Source organism: Lithobates pipiens, unplaced genomic scaffold, assembly GCF_037356315.1.
Source record: "Lithobates pipiens isolate NorthernLeopardFrog02 unplaced genomic scaffold, aLitPip1_a1.2 Scaffold_19, whole genome shotgun sequence".
NCBI lineage: Eukaryota > Metazoa > Chordata > Amphibia > Anura > Ranidae > Lithobates > Lithobates pipiens.
The window spans coordinates 92,224,980-92,245,507 of record NW_027507764.1 but is presented as its reverse complement, the minus strand read 5'-3'; the positions used below and the strand labels follow the sequence as shown (position 1 = coordinate 92,245,507).

General features: G+C 42.5%; 1 protein-coding gene across 1 annotated transcript in view; it reads left to right on the top strand.

Annotated features, from left to right (window-relative positions):
• The window catches only part of LOC143996172 (integrin beta-1-A-like), a 128,918-nt gene extending 115,440 nt beyond the window's left edge, over positions 1–13,478 (top strand). The window contains exon 16 of the mRNA XM_077491083.1: positions 10,788–13,478. Coding sequence (XP_077347209.1) covers positions 10,788–10,853 — 66 coding nt within the window. The 3' untranslated portion in view covers positions 10,854–13,478. The remainder of the gene's footprint in view (positions 1–10,787) is intronic.
• Positions 13,479–20,528: the final 7,050 nt, after the last annotated feature.

Genomic DNA, 20,528 nt, shown 5'->3' with positions numbered 1-20,528 from the left:
ATCTGTGTGTGGAGGAAGGAGGAATGGAAGTGGAGAGCATTCTAAACTAAGGTAAAATTTGAACTTGGCCCATTACAGTGGCCTATACTGCTTCAAGATTGAGGCCTATATTGGGATATAATAATGAGAGTTTAGGCTAACATTAGTGTTTTTGTCTTGTGTATTGTCTTACAGCAAAGATGAATCACTTTAAGGACCCAGAATTCATGGCCAGTTTCATAGACAGATACAGGGAGATGAGGAATTTGTGGGAGATGAAACACAGCTTATATTATAATAAACAAGCTAGGAGGTCATCACTGGAGAAACTTCTGGAATTTGTGAAGACTCGGGTCCCCGATGCAAACAATACGTTTTTGGAAAATAAAATTGAGATCTTGAGGAACATGTATAAGGAGGAGCATAATAAGATCCAGAAATCACTCCGATCAGGAGCATCAGCAGAGAATGTTTATGTCCCCAGGCTGTGGTACTTCATCAAACTGCGGTTTCTGGATGACCAGGCTGAAGCCAGGGAATCTCTTTTGACCCTTCCCTGCAGCCTTCCCTCCACCGTTCCCTCAACCCCAGCAGAGGCTGACGAGGAACAACCTGGGCCTTCCATCCTGGAAGAAGTGGATGCGCCCATTGTCCTAATATTAATGATGTTAACTAGATGTTATAATTCATTACAAATCAGTGATTTTATCCAAAAAATTATGTATACATATCACTAGACAGTAGTGACCAAAAATGTTTGGGACCAGCTTGAAAAATGCTGGGGTAAGAATGATAGTCTTTTCTATTTATTAGCATTCCATTTGCAAGTCATGAGCTGAAAATTGTGTGTGATTGATGAAGCAAAAATACACAGGATGAGCTCTGCCAGGAGGAGGGTCTGGAAAGCATCAGCCAGGAGGAAGCCGTGCCCAGTGGCAGCCAGGAGGAAGCCATGCTCAGTGGCAGCCAGGAGGAGGCTGTGCCGAGTGGCAGCCAGGAGGAGGCCGTGCCCAGTGGCAGCCAGGAGGTGGCTGGGCCCAGTAGGAGCCTCACCCAATCCCAGGTGCCTCCCCTCTGCCTTACCACCAAAAGGCCCAGGAAGGGGACAATGATGGAGGAGGAAGCACTGGGCCTAATCAGAGAAGCCAGCGATGTCCTCAGGAGTCCCCCCAATGCTGAAGAAGCCTATGGCTACTATCTAGCCACCAGGTTGCTGGAATTGGAGAAGGGCCAACGCCTCCTCTGTGAGGGAATTTTCTTCTATGCCCTTCAGAATGGGTTGAGGGGCCAGCTGACTGAGAACAGCCACATATATGAGCAAGCCCATCCTCCTCCTTCTCCTCCTGCCACAAGTCCACCACCAGAGCCCCTGCCTCCAAGGAAGGCTGCAGGGAAGCGTGGAGGGAAGACTGCAGGGAAGACAAGAAAGTGATGGCCTGGTCTGGTCAGTCTGGTCTGACAGAAGATGCAGGCTGGTGTAGTACCACAGCCTGGAGACAAATATGTCATCTGCTGCTGGTCTTGATCTCTGGTATTCCTGGACCAGATTGTGCTCCCTATTATATGGATTCCTCAAGCTTCCAATTTTCTTTTCCACAGACTTGATGTGTGCCCTGAGGGCCAAAAGGCTTCGCAAATTCCAAAAGTTTCTCCAGCATTGACTTCCTCTTTATTTTGTTACACAGAATAAATGGATATTTTATTTTCAGAAAGTACTTTCCTATGTGTTTTTCTTCAAAAAGGACAGTTTGTTCGTGAGTAGGCACATTTAAAAAAGACAATGTCAAATTAACAAGGAACACCAACCTCCTTGAGGTTAATAAAAAATACAAGATAATAATATTATTGTGGTAACTTGACACTCCAAAAAATCTAATTATATATATATATATATATATATATATATATATATCAAAAAATGTGGCGCTAAAAGTGAAAAAAATCACCTACTTGTGAAAAAGGTGAAAAAAAATTTGCACAGTGGCATAGCATAAGCCAAGAATAATAAAAATAACACAAATGCAATATGTATAGATAAACAATACAAAAATCCACGTGAACAATGTGTAAAGATCCCCACAATATACTGTATGTGGATGAATAGTAAAGAGATCCACGTGAACCGTACCACGTAGATCAAACAAATAATGTGAAAAACACAAAACAAACAATAGTCCTATGACACGTAAGAAAATAATCGTCCCCTTAAGCAACAACTAGTTCCTCTTCAGTAAGGAGTGATCCAAATTGACAGGAGTGCCCAACTTCCAGTAAATGTAAAATGGAACACTGAAGGTACCATCATAGCGACACCCTTCCAAAGTTCCTCATGCAGGTAATACAGCGTACTGGATAAACAGAGATAAGTAATGGGTACTCTTAACCGAAGGTGTGAACCCACACACCTTAGTGGTGAGTCAGTCAGGCGTCAAGCTGTAATGAACACCAATCCTCTCAAAGGGATGATGTGAACCTCCACTCCACCACGCCGTCTTCCGTACTCTGTATAAATGGGGTGTCCAATGTAGGATATCCTCAGCATAAACTCCAACGTAGGAAGTACTCACATCATAGTAGGTGTATCAAAAATAAGAAAGGGCAAAAGAAAAAAGGCCTCCTCATAGAGTAGATTAAATCCAGTAAAAAAGTACGTTTATTAAAAAATATATAAAATTAGAAATACATGCATGTACAAGCCCACAGTGAAGAGGGGTACAAAAAAAAAAAACAACAACGAAGCTGTCGTCTGGATGCGTGGAAAATATCGCCAGCAGGCTAAGTACCCGACATGTTTTCGCAATAACTTGCTTCAATTGGGGCAGGCAAGACTCCCACTGGTTCCTCCGGTCACGCAACTCACAGGCTTTTTTCAACTCCACCCACAGTCTACGCGCCAGGCAGTGGCCCGCAATTACTCCTTGTAAAATGGCGCAGTCGAAAAAAAAAAACCTCTACCATATAACTTCCACAAAACAGTTCTCTTTAGTTGCGAGAAGTAATGGCAAACCCTGGACTCGAGCCCCCACATGTAGCACTGATCCCCGAAGGAGCTGCTGGTTTTATTTGGGATTACCGTTACCTCCTTGTTTGCTTCTCCGTCTTGGGGTTCCCGTGGTAGATGGCCCAAAGAATGTGGAAACTGACACTGAATCCTTTTGGGTTATTTCTTTAGAACAGAAACAGAGTCTTACAATAAAGGGTAGAGGGTTAGGAGTGAGTTCAGGTACTTAGATTGGAAAAATTGAAGTCTTTAGAGAAAATCCAGAGAATAGAGACAACTGGATTTAGCAACCCCCGGATAGACCTCTCTCACTAGGCCTAGCAGCCGGTGGGGTGCTCGACAAAGTCTCTGCCATAGACTTGTGAGATACACTTGAGCTTTACTGAGGGATGTGGACAAATTTAAAGAACTGACATATGGTACCAGGTTCTCTCAGCCGATCCAGCGATACCGTATGAGTGTTGATCCAGGTTGCGTCCTTCAACTAAGCCTCCAGGCTCCTTCAGAGAAACCAGCCTTGCGCACGGTCCTCTCCTGAAAGAGTCCTCCCCTGGGGTTCTTCAGTTACTGGGCCTCTTCCTTCAGATGAGACAGCACCGGACCTCCCTTGGATCAGTAGGCCCCGAAATCCACTCGGGCCTGTCCCCTCAGTTGTGTTGCCTCGGGCCAGGTGGCCCCGAGACTCAGGATGCATGGTTCCACACCCCAGGCCAGGAGGGCCATGGGGCTGGGTCAGGAGGACCACCAGAACCAAACAGACAGAAAATAATCACCCAAGAACCCTGCCAATGTGGCGTCCCTTACCTTAAATATCACCCCTCAGAATGCACAGCAGGAAAACACTCCCACTGGGCTGGTTCCGAGAGAACAGTGGCATTCAATGCACCCAGCTAGACTGTGTTTCTACTCTTACCGGCGGTGACAGCGACACCTGCGGTCAAGGAGAACCCACTGCAACCCAGCTGGACTAGTACTGAAACCAGAAATTTAGAGAAATAGTCTTGAAACCCAACTGTGGCTTCAGGCAAATTAACTTTTCAAAAATCATAGCGCCTGCTCGTCAGGAGCCAGCACTACAGGTAGAAATGCGACCTTCTGCATGTGGGGTTTTTAAACAAATTTGTTCAAATTTAGAAAGAGAGTTAATAGTAGAATTAGGATTGAAATGATGGGAATAACATTTTTTGATTTGAAGGTACCGAAACTTGTGGAAGTTCATAAATTTCACACAATTCTGAGAATGGACGGATCGATGATGTTGAGATCATATCATGTAGACAATTCCAGCTTTAGACCAGGCTTGAAAAGTCCTGGGAGATATTCATGCTGGATAAAAGGCTGGATTTTTATGAAAAGAAAGAGTGGGTTGTAAGTGGATTGTAGACTGTGTGAAATTCTATGCCTATCCCAAATAGATAGGGAATGTTTCGTTATTGGATTTTGTACATTTTTACAGTCACTTGATCGCAGCCATAGGATATTGTTTATGGAAAAGAGGGTCACAATCTACTGATTCAATTGTTACCCATAAAGGAATTTCTACAGTAGAATGGTACATGGAGAATTGTGACAGTTGCGCAGCCTTCTAGTACAGTGAAAAGTTAGGAAAACCCAGGCCTCCCATAATCTTATGTAGATACAAAGTTTTCTTAGGCAATCTTGGTTTGATTTTCCCCCAAGTACATTGAGTTACTTTGTGTTGTACAACTCTTAAAAAGTAGGCAGATAAATGAATTGGAACGACTCTCATTAGATATAAGAATTTTGGTAGAATAGCCATTTTTATTATATTAATTTTCCCGAAACCAGGAGGATGGTATGGATGACCAAGTAGCTAATAGATTTGTAGTTAGTTTTAATAAAGCTGAATAATTGGCAGCAAATAAGTCTGAAATGTTAGCAGTGAGTTGGACACCCAGATATGGAAGACTACGTGCAACCCATTTAAAGGGTAACAAATCTTGTACAGTGATTCTTTCGGTCTCAGCCAATGAGATGTTCAATTCAGTAGATTTCTAAACATTAACCTCCAAGCCTGATATGAATGAATATTCATTTAGTATAATTATTAGATTAGGGGCGGATACGTGTGGGGAAGATAAGAATAAGAGAATTTCATCTGCAAATAAACATAACTTGTGATGACAACCACCTAACTCTATGCCAGTAGTGGTGGGTTCCGTTCTTATTCATTGTGCAAGGGGTTCGATAAGTAAAGCAAACAAAAGTAGGGAGAGCGAGCATCCTTGTCGGGTGCCCCTTTCTATAGGAAATGTTTCTGATTTGTAGCCTGCATATTTAAATACGTTCTAGGTTCACAATACAATGCAGAGATCCATTTTAAACAATTTGGGCCAAATCCCTATTTGTGAAGGGTACATTGCATGTAGGACCATGATATAGTATCAAAAGCTTTTTTAATGTCAAGAGAAAGAAAGCAAATAGGAATACAACCTGTCTTAGCAGCATGGGATAAAAGAGTTGCACATCTAATGTTAACGCTGGCTTGACGAATAGAGACAAAACCCACTTGATCACGATGTATAAGGTTGCCGATTATTGTATGTAGTCTTTTGGTGAGAATTTTGGCTAGAATTTTAATATCCAAATTCAATAAGGAAATGGGACAATAATTTGACCAAAGAGTATCATCTGTTTGAGGCTTGGGAATAATGCAAATAATAGCAATTAGAGTTTCCTTCCTAAAGGAGTGTCCTTTCAGGAGAGAGTTGTAGGTAGTAGTTAATGGGTGAAAGAATGTCTACAAAAGTTTGATAATAAAGAGCAGAAAATCCACCGGGATCAGGTCTCTTATTCAATTTCAAATCTTTGATAGCATTAGACACTTCATCACTTGCCACTGATTCTTCAAGTACTTCCCATTGTGTCTTAGATAAAGACGGAATAGAAATATGGGAAAATAAATAATTTGCTTTGGAAGTATCCAGCTCACTATTAGAGGAGTATAAAGTGGAGAAATGTTTTTTAAATTTTTCCAGAATTTCCAAAGGATTATTGGAGTACACATCTTTGGAGATTTTAAGGCGTATTGGTTTGGAAGGGATATGACTAAGTGTTCGGGCTAATAATGTATCTGGTTTATTCGCTTTCATGTAGAAATTATGTCTTGATCTTATTATAGTTTTGTCTGCCGATTCTGTGAGAAACAGATCAAATTAAAGTTTGGCTTTATCTCATTAAAATTTTGATGTTGGAGATGGATTATTTTGAAATGCCATAAAGCTTGCATTAAAATTTGTTTCTAACTCACGGCATAAAATTTTACGTTCAACAGTGCAGCTTGTTGAAAACATACGTCTCGTAGAACTGGTTTATGTGCTTCCCATAAAGTGATTAGGGGGAGATGTCAGGAGAAGAGTTAAGTTCTAGGTATTCCTTAAGTGCCGATTCAATATTTATTTTACTAGCTAAATGTTTTAGTAAATAGTCTCTGAGAATCCACGTGGGATCATGTGTTCTAGGAATAGTAGAAGCAATAACAGTAAAATTGACGCTATGGTCTGACTATGGAATTGGTATGATTTTGTATGACAAAATTTCAGGTGCCATTCCTATGGTTAAGAATATATGGTCAATCTGTAAAAATGATTGATGGGGATATGAATAGTGAGTATATTGCCTTTTAGTAGGATTAAACTCACGCCAGGTATCCACTAAGTTATATTTCATAACAAGATGTGAAAAGGAATGTTTATTAGGTGCGTTTAGGGGAGGTATAGGTGATTTGTCCAAAAACAGAAAAAGAATCTGATTAGAATCTCCACAAACTATTACAGTACCCATCTTATGTGAATCAACTATTTGTAGTAAGTGGGATAGGAAAGAGGTTATTTATTAGGGGCATAGTAAGACACAACAGTGATATCAGTATCTAATAGATGGCCTGTAAGAATTAAATATCGGCCTTCAGGGTCTTCAATCTCTCTTACTAGCAAAAATGGGATACTATGATGAAACGCAATAAGTACACCACGTTGCTTTGTCGAGGCCGAGGTCGTATAAACTTGAGAATAGGTTTTGCTGAAGAATTTTGGAGTGGATTGCCTGGTAAAGTGGATTCCTTGCAGGCATAATATGTGCACTTCTCTAGAAGCAAAGGATCGAAAAGCTTTAGTGCACTTTTGTGGAACATTCAATCCCTGCACTTTCAGGGACAGAATGTTCAGAGGGGCCATAGAGTGAGATAGTGATAACGTGTTATAGAAATCATTCAAAAACGATATTCAAAAGAAGATTTCCTCTGGGGGAGGGGGGAATAAAGAGGAATAAAAAAGAAATAGTAAAAGAAATGGAAAAAGATCCAAAAGAAAGTGTAAAGTTAAATGTCAAAAGTATTAGATAAAATATGTATAGGCTTATGACGTTACCGTTGAAGGGAGAAAAAAAAAATCTTTCATCAAGAGAACCTTAGCTACTGTCAGTTCACCAAATTAATGAACAGCCGAGGGTAGCAGAAAAGGAGCACAGGGAACATCCCTGAAGGGTACGGAAAGCCAGCTATTAAGTTTGCAACATAATAATATATAGAGCGAGTACAGAATATGTCCAAGTGAAAAGCAAGGACTTGAATTCAGTGGAAAAAAAAGCCACATTAAGACTTGTTTGAAAAAACAATCAACCATATCAATCAGTGAACATAACCAGTTACTAGTTAAATAATCCTTAAGAAAAGGCATAAATAACATTCAGTCCATAGAATCATCTTGTGTTGGGTCTGGGGAACGAAAGTGACCGTTTTTGTGCGTGCCATGATGTTCATTTCTGCCTGCTGGGTTTGATGACACGCCGGAGGAACACGATTCAGATCTTTGGTGGGAGCCCTCTGGAATTTGCATAGAATTCAAGAGGTGCAAATCACGAAGAATAATTTGAAAATCATTTGCATTATGACAGACATATTTTGAGCATTGATAAGTGAAACGTATCAAGAAGGGAAAACCCCATTGATAAGTAATTAAATTATGTTGCAATATTTGAAGTAGCGGTTTCAGAGCTCGTCGTTTGTCGACAGTTAGTTGCGATAAGTCTGCAAATAGTTGATAATTATGTCCCATATGTCCCTGAAGGGTTAAATATTCCTTGTGTCTTGCAGCGGCTAGTAGTTGTTCTTTCGTGCGATAAAAATTGAATTTGGCAACGATATCGCGAGGAGGACCATGCGATTTCTTGGGCGTTAGGGCTCTATGAACCCTGTCCATCTTAAGTCGCTCCACTGGTATTGGTTGCGATTCCTGAAAAAGCGCTATCAGTTTGGCTTGTAAGTCAATGACAGATTCAGGTATTCCTCTAATGCGTAAATTCCAATCTTCCAATCGTGTTTGTAAAATGGTATTTTCTTCTTTATGGTTCTCAATCTCTGTCGAGTAATTCAGGGTATAATTTTCTAGTTTCAAGTGCAGACATACGCCACCCCAGATTTCTGATCTCTTTAGTGAGACTAGAGGTAATATGGTCTGAGGTATATTTTAATGATTTTTGTAAAAAAAATTCAATTTGTTGTAATGTGGCTGGAGTGGCCATTTCATCCTGAGTGGTAACATCCGCTTTTTCCAGTGCAAAATCATTAAAATCTGAGAGGACTGGAGAAGGTGTAGTTGCCTTTAAGGCTTCATTAGCATTATGTGACATTTCTGAGGGGCCGGCTGCAGTGCCATTTTAACTTCCTGAGGCTGCGCTGATTTGTCGTTTTTCAGCTTCATGGAGGGCCGTTCATGTTTGGGAAAAGAGCCCTAATATGCCCGCTGACAAGTGTCACAGATCAAGGAGGAATACTTGCAGATAAACGCTGAGTACCCATCCTCATTCGGCTGTTCCGTCTTTCAGGTAACAGAGCTTTAGGCATGGGCGACCATACCGCTCAGCTCCACGCATGCGCTCCCGCTGGAAAACAGTTTGATAGATAGAAAAGGGCCTTTTATCTACAGCTATATAGATCAGACCAAAATGAGGGACAAATGAGGAGGAATGAGGGACAGAGAGATATTGTTCCAAATCAGGGACAGTCCCTCAAAATCAGGGACAGTTGGGAGCTATGTATGTATTTGCTGCTCACAGTATAAAGAATGAGTATCCAAACTATAGCCCACCTGTTGTTCAGGCGCTACAATTCCCATCATGCCTAGTCATGTCTGTGAATGTCAGAGTTTTACAATGCCTCATTGGACGTGTAGTTCCGGAACAGCTGGAGGGCCGTAGTTTGGAGATCCCTGGTATAGAGTATACAAGAGGCATAATTTTTCACTTTATTGGTCTTTTAAATATGAACTGTCTATGGTTAAGATCAGTTATTTTTATAAACCAAAACTCCAGGAGTTGCAGGACTTTTAGTAAATGCTAGTTTATGAAAGGGTTAAAGCATAACTAAAGTTCTGGTGTTGTTCACTGTGAGAAGGCAGGCTTTTTTACATGCAATGTCTCTTCTGCAATAATGTGCACTTACCTGCCTGTTCGTAGTGTCCCCAGCATATAAATTGAGTTGTGTATACACAGCTTGGCATACAGTGGCTGGCCTGATCCCTGTGTGCCAGAATTGCAGTCTCCTGCTCATTCACCAGAGTGATTCTTTCCTGCGCCGGACAATAAAGGTGGCTAAAAACAAGCACACAGAAGAAAATGCCAGGGCCAGCGAGGAACAGGGACTGTTCGAGGAAAGGTGAGTATAAGCTGCCTTCAGTTACTCTTTAGGTCCAACTAGCTGTATGGCACCTTATGGACTTATCTCTGTTATATTGCTATATACATCTTTAATGAGCACTGTGAGTGCAGCTATCACCGTACTTTCAGCGCTCTAACAGGAGAGGTGTGCTCTGCTACACAGCAGCCGCTCTGCCCATCCCTCCCCTCGGCTGTCCATTACTTGTATACTTGTATTTTACGAATAGGTGCTCATAGTACAAAGCCTTCCATTATTGGACAAGAGGATGAGAGGAGGGGCAGGCTGAGTGGCTGCAAACGTCTCTGCAGTTGCTGCATTAGAGAACAAAAGGTCCATTGTCAGAGGTGGCATACACCTTGTTGGACTTAACCCCTTATAGACCAAAGGGTTTTTTATCGAAAGTGCTGCGATTCCTCGAGTTCAGCTTTAAACACTTGTTGGATATAAGAGATATTACACTGGAGGAAGTTGTTTGCATCCCATTCAAGAACTGTTTTACACTTCAAGAAATGCAACAAGTTTACTCTAACAGCTCTGCTTTGTGTTTGGTTCCCTTTTGGTGTCATTGTGGTGAGAAGATGCACAACGATGTAGTTTTATGTTTGACTGCCTTATAAATGTCTGTTTTCTGGGGGGGTTTCAGTGGGAATGGTTTGGTTATATCTGCTTACCTACGTATGTACTGTTTAATTTACATATTTTGCATAATATACTAAGGCCCTTTCTTAGCCCCGTACACATGATCAGAAAATCATACGAAAAATACCGCTTTCCGGAGCGATCATATGATAATTGGATCATTTGTGCACAGCTTTCGAGAGCTGATCATGACAGTTCATCCGATATTATCCGATCGGATATGCAGGAAAATGTTTTCGTACAATGCCAGATCGTACAATTTTAATTTAATCAGTACAGTTGTCGTTTGAAAATGCAATACAAATACACTACAACACATTACATCACTTCTACATTTTTATTCTGTTGTACAAGAATTTTCATAACTTTAGCAAACTCTTCATTTTTGATATGAGATTAGCATGCAAAAAAAAAAAAACGGACGATCATTCCTCCGATAATCTCATTGTGTGTGCCATGCATTAATGCTTGCCTTTTTCACTCTCTTTCCAGGGTGAAAACCCAATCTACAAGAGTGCAGTGACAACAGTGGTGAATCCTAAATATAAGGGAAAATGAATGGTGGTGACTTTTGTGTATGGTGTGAACTACATTTTAAATTCTGTATAAAAGTGTATTACTTTCTGTGTGCTTTGCTTATGTGTTGCACACTGCGTATGGCTCTAATAATGTTTTGCACATATTCATATTCTTTAGACCAGTGGTCTCCAAACTGCGGCCCAGGAGCTGGATTTGGCCCTTTACCTGCCTAAATTTGGCCCTAGGGCACTATTACTCCCAGTGACACCAACAAGGGGGCAAAAGTCCTCCCACTGACACCAGTGATGGGGCATTATACCCTCTCCTGACACCAATGATAGGGCACCATTCCTCCCTCTGACACCAGTGATGGGGCATTATACCTTCTCCTCTGACACCAATGATGGGGCACCATTCCTCCCACTGATACCATTCATGGTACCTACCTATGTACTTCCTAATATTATAACACTATAACACTAATGTTATATCTATATAAGCATGGTTATTAAAAAGTCATTTAAGGATTTGCCAAGTATTATACTTCTGCTTCACAAGGAAAATCAGGGTTGAAATTTACAGACTAGCCAATATTAATGCAAAGCATACCTCAGATTTTAGCATGATCAGCAAGTTTTGGATGGTGTAATGTAGGTCAGAGTTTGTAAAAGATTTAATGGATGAATCTAAGAGGGAGCAAAATATTTCCTGTCTAATGGATGCCATAAATGGTCCTGGAGCATGCCTCTGTAAATGGTAAATTCCAAATCTGTGGCAATTACTGCTTGAATTTAAGGGCAACCGTACACTTGTGTGGCAATGGAGTTTGAACCCTGCTATTCTGATGGGATAAACACAAAGGTTGCCATTGCTGACCACGTAAGCTTTTAGTCTTGCTGACCCTACAACAATTATACAAGGTCACTAATGCCGCGTACACACGAGCGGATTGTATGGCGTACTTAGTCCGTCGAAACACATTTCAGCGGACAATCCGCTCGTGTGTGGGCTTCAGCGGACTTTTTCAGCGTGCAGTTCGGAGTACTAAGAATTTTGTTTTTTTCGAAATTCTGTCCGTCGTACTTTGGTTTCAGCGGACAATACGGTCGTCAGTATGCTAGTTCGACGGACTAAGAATGGCGCATGCCCAGAAAGGATTTACACGGCGGAAGGGTGCTTTGCTGTGTCTTGGACTTCCTATTTCTAGTCCTGTCGTACGTGCTGTACACGTCATCGCGCAAGCTTTCGACGGACTGTTTGTGTATCCGTGTGTGGTCAAGTCCGTTCAGTGGAAAGTACGACGGACTGTCCGTCGGATTGTATGACGGACTAAGTACGCCATACAATCCGCTCGTGTGTACGCGGCATTATACAATAATGGACCTAGGGGATGAGCAAGATGGGCAGTTTGCATTTTCAGAAGGAAATCAGCATGTATTGTATATGGTAGGTTTGTTTAAAAAGGACAAGTAAACTTATGCAGTGTACACATGACTGGATTTTTCGACAGCAAAGGTTTGACCGAACGAATCCGCCGGACAATTTGATCGTGTGTGGGCTTCATCGGACCACTGCTGTCTAAAAATCAGACAGGCTTTAGATTTAAAACATGTTTCAAATCTTTCCGACGGACTCGAGTCTGGTCGAAAAATCAGTTCATCTGTATGACAGTCCGACGGATGAAAACCGACACTAGGGCAGCTAGTGACTACTGGCTATGCACTTCCTTATTTTAGTCTGGTCGTAGTTCATCACGTTCGAATCCGTCGGACTTTGGTGTGATTGTGTGTGGCCAAGTCCGTTCGTTCGGGAAGTCCATCGAAACTCCGCTGAGAAGTCAGTCGGGAAGACCGTCGAACCTAGTCTACCAAAAAGTCCAGTCGTGTGTATGTGGCATTACAGTAAAAGTACTCTGACCTCCCTTCTTAGACCTCCTGACCTATTTTGTACTATAACTACCACCACAGCTTACTTATTTAAGAATATATCTGCAACCTGTCCCAAGCAGTAGCTTTCTCTGTGGTGGTTGACCTCAACTCTAGGCCACAGCTTTGGCAATGCAGATCTAGGAATGGTGGGATAATGTATTTTTAATTCCATTAAACTTGTATGCAAAACTCTACATATGTTTACGTGGTCAGGAGCGTACCCAGTACTTAAACTTAGGTCTCAAATGTCTATGGTGCTGCCTTAATGCCCAAGTTTGCATATACATGCATGGATATGATTGGAAAACATGGGGTACAACTTTTCATGGGACTTTGAGGTCCAAAGTCACATGTCAAGTCGCACAAGTGTGAACGGGGTGTAAAGGTGCAATTTCAGAGTATGTTTATTTTTAAATCAAGTGCTTTCCTTATCTTTCTAATCTTTTGGTGTCTTTTTGCATTTCATCAGAATTTCACCTGAAGCTGTAAAATGTACAGACTTGTCCTGTTAGGTTACTGACACTGAGACCATTTCATTATTCAACCTTGTCACAGCTCAATCGACATTTTATGCCATATGGTTTCATTGTATTTTAGCCTTGGACCTTTTTCCTTTGCCTGCGTTTCATGTTCGTCACAATCCCTGTTTTTAAGTGCCTTTTTATTTTATCTAGTGTTCACTTTTTACAAAATTGTTAAATGCAGTTATTTATTAAATAAAACTACTTTAAAACTATCCCTGTCTTGCATTTTTATTGTTTTGGATAAGTTGACAGAAGCATATTCAGTCCAACGGCTGTAATTTTCTTTCCAGATTTGTGGGCTTTTGTCTGCTTTAAATTCCCTGGAAAGATCAATGTATATGTAGCCATGCCGACTTAGGGGTTACTTAATATAGTGGTTCACCTGTCACCATGCCCAGCCAGACATCCATCTCTCTGTCACTCAGAGACATAGAACAGTACATAAGCTTTGTTTTTTTTTATTGAGGCTATTAAACTTGGATGGGAAATGGGAAATTATAGGATGCCCAGGAAATTCAGTGCAACTTTCTTGGGACTTCTATATACACTTCCAGTATATACACTCCAGTCTTCTCTCCAGTACAACACTTGCTTAGGACCTCTTATCCTTCACTTCCTCCAGCACTTCACTAGCTGCATACCATTACTCCTCCAACAATTCACTTGCTGCAGACTGTTACTCAACCAGCACTTCCCTTGCTGCAGACTGTCACTCCTCCAGACTAGCTAGCACCTCATGGCTAGATCTGACGCTAACTCAGCCAGGCCTCAATGAACTGACCTTCGGGGCAGGGACCTTGGGCACCTGTGGTGTAGAAATAGTTCAGATGCTAGCTGTCCCCTATTCAGCTACTACTCCCAGATAGCTCTCTTTAGGCCCTGCCAACCAGCCTGGCTTCAAAGACCTCATTCCACAGCCCTTCCCTCCTGGCTCTGCACACATCTCAAACTGCAATCTCCCAGTTCTCTCAGGCGTGCCTCCCCAGTCCTCCTGACTTTGCTCACTCACCAGCCCTCTTGGCTGTGACCAGTTATCCTCCCTGGAGACTCTTAGAAGTGTTCTCTCCTGCTGTCCCCTCACTTGCTCTCTCAAGTGACTCTCCTTCCAGGATCTCTTCACTCCTCCTGGATGCACCCAAGCCCCCCCCCCCCCCCAGACTGGGGAGCTCCCCATGGTCCCCAACAGCATGCACTCCCTCTCACTCCAGCTCTTCCACCCGACCACTCCTCCACAGCTGGGCTGACCCCAGGTATTTAAGGAAGCCTGCCCCTTGCCAATGCAAGTTGGAGATTGGTCAAGACTCCTAAAGATACCCCAGGCAGCTCCTTCTCTCCCATCCATCCAGCACTTTCTAGAAGGAACAGGGATGTGACAGTGATGCTGCCTGTGAGTCACCCAACCCTGCCCTGAGCCACTTCCAGCCCAGAATGAAAGCAAACAGGCCTAGCCACCAGCTAGGCCTGCCTACATTTTCCTACTCTTAAGAAAAATCCTCACTTTAGCACCTACCTAGCTAGAGGGTGCTACATATACGAAGTATAAATGGAAATGTTCTAAGACCATGTATGTTCAATTCTAACCAATTCAATACCACCTTGTTACACCCCCTTCCATTTTTACCCTCTTTATCATTGTTGGTCAGTGGCATATTAAAACCTCCCACCCATCATCGTTTGTGGTTAGCAGCACTTTAACCCCCCCCCCCCCCCCACGTCCATTACAATCACACACTATTTTTGCCCCCCCCCCCCCCAAATACACACACAAAAAATTCCCACCATTATTGGTAGTCAGTGGCACTGAAAATACCCCCCCCCCCACCACCAGCACCACCACCACTACCTTCCTCTGCTGCAGCCTCCTTCTTCTCTTCATTGATCCCCTGCACCAATCCAATATCCTACATTGTCACAAAAAGGGGAGGGCTTTCTAATGTGGTAGTGCTGTTTACATTTTTGATTATTTCAGTGTTTACTAGGCATATAGGCAAGCAAACGCACAACAGTAAAGAAATGAACATTTTAAAACATCAATTCAGAATAACTGCTCCCCCTGGCAGCCGTTTTAGTTCAGCATGGAATGAATTAGAGTGGAGACTGTGAGCCAGGCCTTCTCATCCATATCAGTGCCTGACCTCACTAATGCGCTTCTGGAAGAATGGTCAAACATCCCCATAGACACACTCCTAAACCTTGTGAAGGGTTGAAATTGTTATAGCCAATTCAATATTGAACCCTAAGGACTAAAACTGGGATGCCATTAAAGTTCATGTGCATGTAAAAACAGGCGTCCCAATAAAAAACGAATGCCAAAATTTTATTACAAACAATTGTAAAAATTACTAAAAAGGTCAATGTAGGAAGACAAGTACAAAATACAATAAAAACATATTATATAGTGGTGTACAATTCAAGTTTGAGATACCCTGCTATTCTTATGCCCCGTACACACAATCGGACTTTCCAACAACAAAACCATGGATTTTTGTTCAAAGGATGTTGTCTCTTGCATACACATGGTCACACAAATGTTGGCCAACAATTACGAACGTGGGAACATGGTGACGTACAAGACGTACAACGAGCTGAGAAAAAGGAAGTTCAATAGCCAGTGCGGCTCCTTCTGCTTTTTTTTTTTTTATTATTTTTATTCGTTTTAAAAGAAAAGGTACAAAAACAGAGCCTCGGGGCATTCCCCGGCTCGCATAAAACAAAAAAAAAAAGGTAAGGCATAACATCTTAATACTATCCACCTAACCCAAACAACATTCATCAAACCAACCCCGTAGCTTGCTGCTAAAAGTGACAGGAGTAATGCACTACAGGCAGTCTTCTAAAACAAAAGGTCTATAAGCGTGGGCAGCTCAGATGCCACCCCAGATAAAGCTATTAAAGGAGTTGTCTACTGAATAGATTGGGTTGACACTCCTACAGGGTTATCCTGCTCCACAGTTGTTGTCTCAGACTCCAACCATATATTCCAAACCTTCTGAAACTTCTGAGGGCATCCCCGAATAGAATATACTTCCTTGTACAAGGGCACTGCAAGGTTAACCAATGACTTCCATGCACTCAGGGTGAGGGCTGCCATAGGGGCCCTCCACCGGAGCACAACAAGTTTCCTGGCATAGAAGAGCAACAATCCCAGTAATGTGCGGACAGCCCGCGAGGGAACCAAAGCATCCACCAAGCCAAGCAGACATATCTCCATCGTCTGAGGTATAGGAATCGTTGTCAGCTCAGTAATGAAGGAGAGAACTAGTGACCAGTAATGTTGCACCTCAGGGCAAGACCAAATCATATGAATGTACCCCGCCGAGTCCGCCCGACAGTGCCAACACTGCGATGTAGAGTCAGGGTATATCCTTTGAAGCCTATATGGGGTATAGTAAAATTTATGAAGTATTTTAAATTGAATCAGCCGGTCTCTAGAGGAGACCAAGTGTCTAAAGCGGGAGTCCCAAATGTCCTCCCAGTCCTCCCCATCCAGCCCCGGCAGCTCCGCCACCCAAAATTTGCGAGGTTTTTCCAATCCACTATGAACCGAGGGCTGCAGAGCCTTGTAAATCGTGGATAACGGTTTAAGCAGCAACTCCATATTAGACTGATACAGGGTTAGAGGCGAGTTACCGAACTGAGTCCCGTACACATGGCGAAGCTGCAGGTACCGGAAAAAGTACACATTGGGTAAATCAAACCTAGATCTGAGCTGGTCGAATGTCAGTAATGCACCATTCTCACAAATGTGATGGAGATACCGAATGCCCCTTGATGCCCACACGATCGGATTCGGACTAGAGTAGAATTCAGGTAGGGAGGGATTGAGCCACAATGGAGTATTAGGAGAGCACACTCGGGGTCCAGCCAGCCGGTGGCTGACCACCCCAGACCACGCCCTCAGCACTGTCCTCATTGAGGTAGTAAGAGGATGTGGAGCTCTAAGGCCCCTAAAGAAAACGTTCCACAGTGCTTCAAACGATCCCACAATTGAGGCCTCCAAGGCAACTGCTGCATTGGTGGCATCCGAGGTAAGCCAGCTGTGGGCATGTGTGAGCATCGCCGCCATGAAATAAAGGAAAAAATCAGGACAAGCCAGGCCCCCCTGCGTGGTTCCTTCTGCTTGATTCCGATCATGCGTGAACTTGTGTACACACGATCAGAAATTTCGACAACAACGTTTTGTTGGCGGAAAATTTGAGAACCTGCTAGCCAACATTTGTTGTTGGAAAGTCCAACAACAAATGTTTGATGGAGCATACACACAATCGGACTTTCAGCCATTGTGTGTAGGGGGCATTCGAATTTGGAGCACCGAACTGGCTTTCTGAGGTGTAAGGCCTGATAACCAGGGCGTTCACAGGATACATCCCAACGTGTTTCAGAAATACAGTTTTCCCTCTTCAGGGGAAGAAGAGGGTATAACAATCTATAATGTAAATTACATTAATGAAAATGTAAATATTCATTCGATATACAATGGTGATACAGGTGATAAGTTAACAGACGTAATACTCACGTTGTACAATCATAATTGAACACAAAGCCAAACAAAATGGCAGGTCTCAATGGACTGCGTTACCGTCGCCCCAAGGGCTGTCCAGGAAGGATGGGGAAGGGAACCCCACTATGCAAAAACACCAACAAGGACTGCCAAACACAAACTTGCACGGTGACAGGATCTAAAATAAATGTATTGAAAACCTGTTACGTTGGAGAGGGCCAGAAGACGATAGTAAATGGGGAAGGGGAAAAAGTAGTTGTGTATTTACTTACCTGTGAATGTTGGTAAAACACAATTAGAACTTTGGAGATGGATTTACCAACATGTACATAGTATGCGAAAGATTGATCCAGAGTTGCCACTGGGCCAACATGTGGCTCTTGTGCATGCAGACTCCTTTCCCAAAGTACATTTCTTGGCCTTGGATCACCCCAGACTCCATGGTAGTGATTTTAGCAAGTCCCTCCTACAGACAGCAGGAGCTGCACTGGATCTTTCGCAAAAAAAAAAAAAAATGCTGAGGGTTTATTACCAAGGGAAGGAAGGTTAAAGACATCCCCTAATGACTCCCTAACATATCATGTGATGTGTTTTATAGTACACCATTATTGATTTTGTGGGGCAAAATCACCACTGCACACATTTTCTGCACATTGGACACTATTTTAACAAAAATATAAACTATAGGCTACCTCCCAACTTTCTGAGATGAGACAGAGGAACACCTTTTAGCACAATGTGTTTAGCCAATGGACACACCACTGCTATACCCCCATTCCAGTAGTTTTTGTGTTTATTAGAAATCAGCAGCTACAAAAACACACTCAATTGTCCCGCGATCCAGCAATGCGGCCGCCCGAACCCCCAGTTCTCTCTCTTGCCTCTCCCCAGCGCTGGCATTGCAAGTGTGGGCACCCAATTGTGATAGCTTGTGAGTCAAGCTGCACCTCCTCAGTAGCCAGGCAATCTTCTGGGACCTGTGATGTGTCCCAGAAGATTGCAGAGAGGGAGAGAGGAGAACTTATGATTGAATCGCCTAGCCCCCCCCCCCCCACCACCCCCAAAAAAATTAAATGGCAAATGTGGCATAGAAGAGGTCGAGGAGTGCTTAAAGCGGAACTTCCACTCTTGGGTGGAACTCTGCTTTAAGAAATAGGATGAAGGTTTTAGTGCAGAATATCAGTTTTGGTAGTTAAATGGGAATTTTTCATAATTATCTGTACATCAGATTAAAAAGACAGACAGCTGGGGAAAGAGGGACAGTCCTGAAAGTGTCTTGTATAAAACACTCATGGGCTTGCTTTCCTGCAATACTTACATTAGGCTATAGATGGCAATATTGTCATGCTGTATAATTCATCAGAGATGCAAAGTGGTATGTTTTCTGGCAGTGTTGTCATGTTACACAATGATAAAGCTGTAAACGTGCACAATTGGTATAAGCATCTACCCCATTTGGCTTTTGCTCATTTTTAGTGTTACAATCTGGAATAACATATAGTAAATATTAACCACCTTTGCAGTAAAACCCCTATATAAGGTCTAGTATAACACATTTTTAAGAAATCACATAGTGTGTTGAATGTGGATCCACCTGCTTGAAATTTAAATATTATTTTGTTTTAAATATGATCATAAAATGTATAGAACTGTTTTGGAAGTTTGTTAGAAAACATATTAAAAAATACAATATAATGCCCTGGTGCCCAATATGCTGCCCTTGGGCACTTTTTGTGTGGCCTTCGGGACCCCTGCAGGCACTAATCTGTGCTTCCCTACTGCCTAGCTATATAAATATTTAAATATTCATAACTCATTATTACTAAACCATCTCATTCTATTACTAGATGTACCAGTGTCACCTACTGGCAGCAAAGAGAAACAGCAACACTGAGCATAGGAAAAAAATAAATGAATAATTAGACCCAAGCCTCTCGCACACAGGAATAAAAAAAAAGCCTGATTTTTTACTGATCTTAAAACAGTGCAGATTTGTATGCGCATATGTGTGTATAGGCATGTTTATGCACGTATATTGTAACGCTGGCAATAAAGAAGAATTTTCTACACCAGGACAGGTCCTTTCGGCTCCAACCAGACCAGAGTCTGGTCAGGGCCTCCTCATTCGTCGGCCCCTGGGAATGGATTGACCCTACAGGGCTGTATCCTAGCCTTAATTCCTCAATCCTAGGTAAGTGGAAGATCTCTCAACTCACACACTTCCTCCGATCCCTCGCTGATAGAGGCTGCTTTCGCAGACAGCCAACGCCCTTTGAAGATCTGTGCCTGGGAGACGAGCCCATGCGGAAATCTCTTTCTCACTCTTATATTTTACTTGCGCACACATCGCAACACGACCCCCCATACTTGAGGAAGTGGGAGAGAGATTTTAACACCACATTCACTGAAGATCAAAAGAACCGAACCCTCCTTTTTGCACATAAGTCATCCTTGTGTAGCAAATACCAGGAGATCACCTACAAGATCTTAACACGATGGTACAGGACCCCATCTGTACTAGCATCAATATTCCCAGGCCATAGCCCTCTATGTTGGAGATGTGGCTCCCAAACTGGCACATTACTTCACATTTTTTGGGAATGCCCAGAACTGATCCTTTTCTGGAGGCAGGTACTGCAGACCATTCACAAGATCACGGATGTTTCCCTTCAGGGTAACCCAGCAGCAGTACTCTTAAACCTAACCCCAATGTCATTTAAGCGATACTGCAAATCCTTACTGAAACATCTCCTGAACGCGG